The 7,136-nt window shown below is 33.9% G+C and overlaps 1 protein-coding gene across 3 annotated transcripts; it reads left to right on the top strand.

Annotated features, from left to right (window-relative positions):
• Positions 1-4,515, top strand: LOC114711241 (serine/threonine-protein kinase STY13). Of its 3 annotated transcripts, none has more exons than XM_028895607.1 (7): positions 1-268; positions 818-1,118; positions 2,208-2,329; positions 2,549-2,754; positions 2,836-3,010; positions 3,220-3,354; positions 4,124-4,515. In XM_028895607.1, exons 2-7 carry the CDS (start codon positions 839-841, stop codon positions 4,328-4,330), a joined length of 1,125 nt encoding a protein of 374 aa, XP_028751440.1. In that variant the 5' UTR covers positions 1-268; positions 818-838; the 3' UTR covers positions 4,331-4,515. The 3 variants fall into 3 exon arrangements, with proteins under 3 accessions (XP_028751440.1, XP_028751442.1, XP_028751441.1); XM_028895609.1 differs by lacking the exon at positions 4,124-4,515 and adding an exon at positions 3,951-4,111; XM_028895608.1 differs by having other exon boundaries at positions 48-268; positions 821-1,118.
• The last annotated feature ends 2,621 nt before the right edge of the window (positions 4,516-7,136 follow it).

Below are 7,136 nucleotides of genomic sequence, written 5' to 3'. Positions count from 1 at the left end.
CTTTGGCCGGCTTCTCTTCATTTTTGTTTTTGTCTTGTCAGTTTCGTTAACCAAATCGCTCCCTGGAAAACCAGGAAAAGAAAAAAGAGGCCTCATTAAGAATTTGTCTTGTTTGTTCGCTATTTTAATTTCGTTTGAATAATGTCTTGTTTATATTTGGCTGATTTTAGCAGGTTCGAGCTTAGAATGGTGATAGTGATGTCCTCCGCGATAGCTACACTGTCTTCTACGAAAAGCTATTGTCTCTAATTCCCTGTAATCTTCAAAGGTACGTACCCTGTACCGACCCCAGACCCCATTCTTCAATTCATTTGATGCTTCTAAAACTTTCATCTACTGCTCTCTTCCTCTACCATTTATTTATTGCTTTCTTTCGTTTATTTTCCCTTTTTTGTTCCGGTTTTCTGTGCTTATGTAATGCTCCCGCCTGCTTCGGCTAGATTCTGTTAGCCGTTTTTGATCGTCTTCTGAGGGTTTGTGCATCGATAATTATTCCCTTTTCTTGATGATTTCCCCACTTATAGCGGTGACATTGTCTAGTTCCTGATCGCTTCGCTTTTCTTTTCTAGTTATTGTTTTTGAATTTTTCTTTTACTTTTTTTTTTTTTTAACCGATCATAGTTGATGAAATACATGTTTGCGTGAAAATTTTGGCTCTGAATCGTGCATCAATTTTATAGATATTAAGTATTTGTTAGCTCGTATCTGCCATCGTCAAACAAGTTGTAGGAGTAAAAAATTGGATTTTATTTCTTGGTGCTTTCCAAGTGTGTTTTGGAATTTGGGGCTCACCATTTGTTATTCATCATGGATTCAGAAGGTTGAGGCATTTGGAAAGATGGATTTAGAACAAGAAGGAGCTAAGGATTCAAAGATGAAGGGCGTTGGAAGTCAGAGCAGCAAAGATATGATATTTAGAGCCGACAAGATTGATCTGAAAAGTTTGGATGCTCAGTTAGAAAAGCACTTGAGCAAAGTCTGGTCAAGGAAATCAGACCAGGAGAGGCCTAAAGAAGAGTGGGAGATTGATTTGGCCAAATTGAATATTCGATATGCTTTTGCTCATGGGGCTTATGGTACTGTCTATAGGGGTACCTATGATAACCAAGAAGTTGCAGGTATTTGCCCTCTATATCCGTTTACGTACATTGATATTGTAATTGCATGCAAAATGGATGAAACGAATTTAAGATGTGTTATGGGATGTCATTACACCCTAGAAGATTTGTTTTGTCTATTTCATTGTTGCCATTAGTGACATAGGATTGGATGGATAAGATATTTGAGAATGAACACATGCTTGGCACCTTGATTCTGGCATTAAAATGTTCCATATAATTCCATTTGCATATCCTAATTCTAGCACTCTTAGTGGGTCTAGAGGTGGAAAAATACTCGTACTTGTTGATTGCTGTAATCATTCTTCTATTCGACATTCCATGTTCTTTATAGATTATTTATCTAAATTTTCTCATTGCCGCCAATTATTATTATTATTTTATTTTTTTTGGAAAAAGAAACCATTTGTGTGTAAACCATGGATCATATTTCAAACTTCTCTTGCCTCCATTTCAAAGGGCACAAATTTCAACCTGTGCACAAGTTTTGATACTTCGGTACTCTAATGTTGGTGTGTGGCCAAGTGTATGACACATTGGTACATGGTACTGGGAAATTAGTATATGCACAAGTGCACGACACTATTGTCACATGAACTTCTTTGGATAGCAGCATTTCCTCCAAGCCTGTTCTTAATTCTTCATATCACGTATTTACATATCTGCTCTGTTTTCTAGGACCAATAGCTTGCATGCTTTGTAATTAGATTTGGTCCTACAAATTTGTTTAAACACAGGCCAATCTGGTGTTGAGGGTGTCAGATACAATTTCTCTTCGAGACGATGTTATGTTTGTGTTGCTTTTAAACTGCAGAATATGTCAACAATATTGATTTTCGTTCTTTATCATGGATTTGTTAAGTTGTAAGTTAAACAGGTTATGGCCGTTCTATCTGCGTTTTGTTAACTTTTATTATTTATTATTTGCCAAAATTAGATGAATTAGCCAGAACTTGGAGTTAATTTTTAAATTTATTTTTGTTAGGTTTGTTCTCTTCTATTGTTCACTTTACATAAATCTAATTGGATTGACATTCAATATTTTGTTTTACTTGAAAATTCTCACTGTTGTGATGTTGAATATTTTAGTGAAAGTATTGAACTGGGGTGAGGATGGTGTCGCCACAGCGGCTGAAACTGCTGCTTTACGTGCATCCTTTCAGCAGGAGGTTGCTGTATGGCACAAACTTGACCATCCAAATGTCACCAAAGTACAAACTCATAGTCTTCATGCTCAGGCATTTAAATTAGTGATTGTTACTTGTCACGTAGCACAGCTTATGAGATTGGGCTCTCGTGGGTGACATGCATGTCTAATCTGTAGGAATAATTACAATTTGGAGGAATGAATTAGATGTTTGGTTTTGAGGAGGAATTTTGTTTATCACAGTCTTCAAATTATAATTGTCTTTTATCTGTATTTGCCACAGTTTATTGGTGCATCTATGGGAACTTCAAATCTTAAGATTCCGGCAAATAGTTCTTCAACTAATGGGGAAACTCCTCCATCTAGAGCATGTTGTGTTGTTGTTGAGTATCTTCCTGGTGGGACATTAAAACAATTCTTAATCAGAAATAGGCGGAAGAAACTTGCTTTTAAGGTTGTGGTCCAGCTGGCTTTGGACCTCTCTAGAGGGTGAGTTCCATTTTAGTTACCTCTACAATTGTTGATTAAGAAATTGGAAAATTTTATCATTGAATTTTCCTCCATCTGCAGGCTTAGCTATCTTCACTCCAAGAAGATTGTACATCGTGACGTCAAAACAGAAAATATGTTGCTAGATGGGCAAGCACGTCTGAAAATAGCTGATTTTGGAGTCGCTCGTGTTGAAGCTATGAATCCGAGTGATATGACAGGCGAAACTGGAACCCTTGGTTACATGGCACCTGAGGTATTATTATTATTATTATTATTATTTTTTATTGGAACAACTTCTTACGTTGCCAGCTTATGATTTTATAACAAGGTTACTGTCCCAAGTTCATTGTCTTCATTCTTGTGAACATTCTTTTCACTGGGTTTATTTGCATGCTTACAATCTGATTCGTAGTTTGAAAGCCATCAGTAATCGGTCTTCAATCTTGGTGTTATGCTGAGTAGGTTCTCGAGGGCAAGCCCTACAACCATAGATGTGATGTCTACAGCTTTGGCATTTGCTTATGGGAGATTTACTGCTGTGATATGCCCTATCCAGATCTTAGCTTTGCTGATGTTTCAGCCGCAGTTGTTCGTCAGGTCAGTTCATTTCTACAATTGCAGCACTGCCACATTTTTTTTTTTTGGCCTTGCGTCTTACCAGTACAATTGCCCTTGTCAAGTCCTTGGTTGGTCTGATTCCAACATCTAGTCAAATAGTGATATGTTTGTATAAATATGTTTTATATTGAACTCTGAGAGCTATTACCACCCGTATAATTTCTTTAGCATTTAGGAAGAATGACATTTGAGTCTTTAAAAGGGAATTATTGACACTTTGGTCTCTTGAACGTATAATCCCTCTGAAATTGACAAATGTGTGATATACTATATTAACAACCTTGTTTTTGAACTAGAGGCCAAGACGATAATAATCCCCTGTGGGACTCAAATTTCATTACTCCTTATGAATATTGGATTGCTCGTGGCCTTGTATCCTAGCCTAGCAGTATGAATGCTTCCCTGCAAATGAGAGGTTACGGATTTGATTCTGCTTGTAACTTCAAGCTTCTTTTAATTTGAAAAATTGAACTGCTCTCAACATTTGAAAACGTAAAATATAACTTTTACGGATTCAACATCTTCATGGAAATGCATGACATATTATGATTTATGTGAGCCTTTTAATGGTGAAGGACATAGTGATAAAAATACTAGCTATAAGGAATTGGGATCTCTTGAAGGAGGAGGGCCCCACTTACTGAATACTTCGTAGGATCCGAACTCTGCAATAACCTTAAACGGGTCAAAACATTATAAGCTGTTTTGAGGATACTGAACATTATAAGTTGTGGGGTTGCTGTGACAGAATCTGAGGCCAGAGATTCCAAGATGTTGTCCAAGCACATTTGCAAGTATAATGAGGAAGTGCTGGGATGGGAATCCAAACAAGCGCCCAGAGATGGAAGAGGTGGTGAGAATGCTCGAAGCAGTTGATACCAGCAAAGGAGGAGGCATGATACCTGAAGATCATACTCCTAACTGCTTCTGTTTTGCACCAGTTCGGGGTCCCTGACTGACTTTTTTTCCCCCACAATTAACTTGGTTTTTTTTTTTTTTGCTCGATTTCATTTGATTTTGATTCGGATTGGTGCCTAAATTCCTCCTGCATTATATACTTTTCTTTCTAAGACTAGTTATGGCTGCCAATTTTTAGCCTTCATGTATAGATTTATTTTTTTATTTTTTTGGGACCGAACCATTCCTTGGACCATGCAGTCCGATGCTGAAAATATAGTCTTTTGCGCGAATTCCTGGAATTGATCTCCAGAATTTCATTTCATTTGGTCGCTTGTTTTTGTTCTCACTTGAAAGCGTCAGCCAGCAAAAGCATATTTATATTTTACCTTTCGAGTTGTTAACCTGATTTCACTTTTCTTCATGTGTTTGTTTTTACCTTGATCCGATCTCTACATTAAGTAAATGTATATAATGTATTTAGAGGGAGACAAAAAGAGAGATGAATATAAAGATGGAATGTAAATTTCACATACAATAATTTTTTTGTATTTTTTTTCTTCGAACGTAAAGAACATGCATATTAAAAAATAATTTTATTGTTACTTTGGAAAATGAATGTCAGAATTTTGTTGTCTTCATTCAATCTTCATTCCTTTCTGTCAAGTCTGTTAAATGTGTGTACCAAAAAAAAAATTTGATTTTTGTCCTTGCAACTCTATCTGCCCTTTTTCAAGGAAAGATTGATCGAATGATTATACTTTAGATTTGTTTCATAGTAAATTTTATTTTAAAAAAATAAAATAAAATGATTTGAATTAAAATATTAGATAACAAGCAGCTATACACAAGTAGAGTTACTTGCCATACTAAAAGTGAAAAGAAGTTAGGAATAGAAGTAATATAATTTTTGACATAAGTCCTGTATATATCAATACATATAGATATGCACGCATGCATCAGCACACAATATCTCTATTGTTTTCAAATATACTACTTCCATCCTTAATATAAGAGTTAGTTAAAAATTTAATTTGATCCTAAATATAAGATATCAATCTACTTCATTTTTTATATTTATCCATTTTTTTCTAAAATGATTTTTGTAGTAGTTGCACATGTTAAATGTTTCATAGCTAATACACATGATTATTAATGATTATTAAAGATATTTTAGAAAAGATAACATCAATTTATTATAAATAACTAACTTAACTAATTTTCTTAATCTACTTAGCTTAATCAACTAGTTATTATATTAGCTATCAGAGGTAGTAACTTTCTTGAAAAGAAAATAGTGGGTATTTTTTTGGGCATGCAAAAAGAGTTTTTAAAAACAAAAATCATTGTTTAAAGGAACATAAACCAAACCGAGTTGCCAGTGATGTAGGGTCTAAATATCTATCCATATGTGTTGTTAGTTGTGGGATGACGGATGGAAAATGGGTTTGACCTGAGAAGCCAGATATTGAAGCACGGCGCCGAAATGCTTAGAAACGTAGCAATTAGTGTTTGTTCATAAGGATAATTGGGTTATACTATTTCAGATTTTAAATATAAAAGTTAGTTGACTAATTTGAGTATATTAAAAAAGTGACTTAAGTTGGTTATTTATAGAAAATATATATTGTCTTTTCTAAAATATCCTTACTAATTAAGTTTATTAATCAGAACTATTATTATTAGAATAATCAACTTGAAAAAAAATAGATAAATATAAGAGATAAAATATATTATAGTCTTATATTTAGAATCCAAATAAAAATCAAATAAGATTTTATATTAATGATTGGAGGCAATATCATATGATAATTAGCACAATTATCGTGGACATGACGGCGGACATGATGGGAATTTGCGAAAGCCTTAATTTTCGTTGAGACTAAGGTTATCCATAGGATGGCTGCCGTGTTTTTCTCTCAAAAATTCAAAACAGAAACCGTATATTGCTTTCAATATGGTCGTACATATCATCTGCAGGATTACAGGCATTAATATGTTAATCTTGTACATCAGAATAAAAATCCTTTAATATGTGTAATTATTTTAGGGACTATTTTGAGATAAATAAATAAATACGATAGACTAAATAAATTAAAATATTATATTTAATATTAAATTAAATTTCTAATTAGTTTTTATATTTAAAATTGAAAGAAATAACACACACCAACATATAACGGGGTAATTTTTTTCAATGATGAATTTTCTTCTTTGACACGCCCACATTGTAAACACAACAATACAGACACCTTGTTCTCCAAATGCTTGGCCTCTTTTTAAAGTATTTTACGTTTCATCTACACATATACTGCCTTTCATCATATTTATAAGATCTCATTTAAAAATTACAAACAGAATTTTATAAATAGGACCAGGGACAGTATATAAATATGCTCGTCTTCATATTCCACATATAAATATCCTAATCCTACCTGTCACCCATCTTACTTTGTTTCTGATTCCCAAGCCAGAAGCTTCTTTTGTGAGAGTCCTGCTGCTGCCTCCATCCATATCTTACATTTAACACGTCATTACCAATCTTATCCTCTCAATCCAGCTCAATGCTTCCTAGCTTTCCTAGTATTCATCTGTTCATTCGCTTGAGACGCAAAGCAACACCGAGATAATATCTTCATTAAATAATACTCCTTCAGTCCTTAATATAGAACTCAATTTTTGAGTTGGTTTTAGTCCTAAATATAAGACCCATTTCTTATATTTATTAATTTTCTCTAAATTACCCTTATGAATACTTTCTCAACATAATCAAGTAGAAGAGGGAGATGAGGAGTATTAAGAAAGATGATTATGGGTTTTTAGGAAAAATATGTCACTTTTCTGATAATTAATTAACTTACCTA

The sequence above is a fragment of the Neltuma alba genome, unplaced genomic scaffold, assembly GCF_004799145.2.
Source record: "Neltuma alba isolate B1F8T4 unplaced genomic scaffold, ASM479914v2 tig00011284_pilon, whole genome shotgun sequence".
Lineage (NCBI taxonomy): Eukaryota > Viridiplantae > Streptophyta > Magnoliopsida > Fabales > Fabaceae > Neltuma > Neltuma alba.
This window is presented reverse-complemented; position numbering and strand designations above follow the sequence as displayed.

What these genes read in the sequence shown, in the direction of transcription:
- LOC114711241 (XM_028895607.1), top strand. Translation starts at nt 839, where the DNA reads ATGGATTTAGAACAAGAAGGAGCTAAGGATTCAAAGATGAAGGGCGTT. An exon ending in TGATAACCAAGAAGTTGCAG is followed by an intron (nt 1,119 to 2,207) that starts GTATTTGCCCTC and finishes TGAATATTTTAG; the next exon opens with TGAAAGTATTGAACTGGGGT. An exon ending in TTGGTTACATGGCACCTGAG is followed by an intron (nt 3,011 to 3,219) that starts GTATTATTATTA and finishes TATGCTGAGTAG; the next exon opens with GTTCTCGAGGGCAAGCCCTA.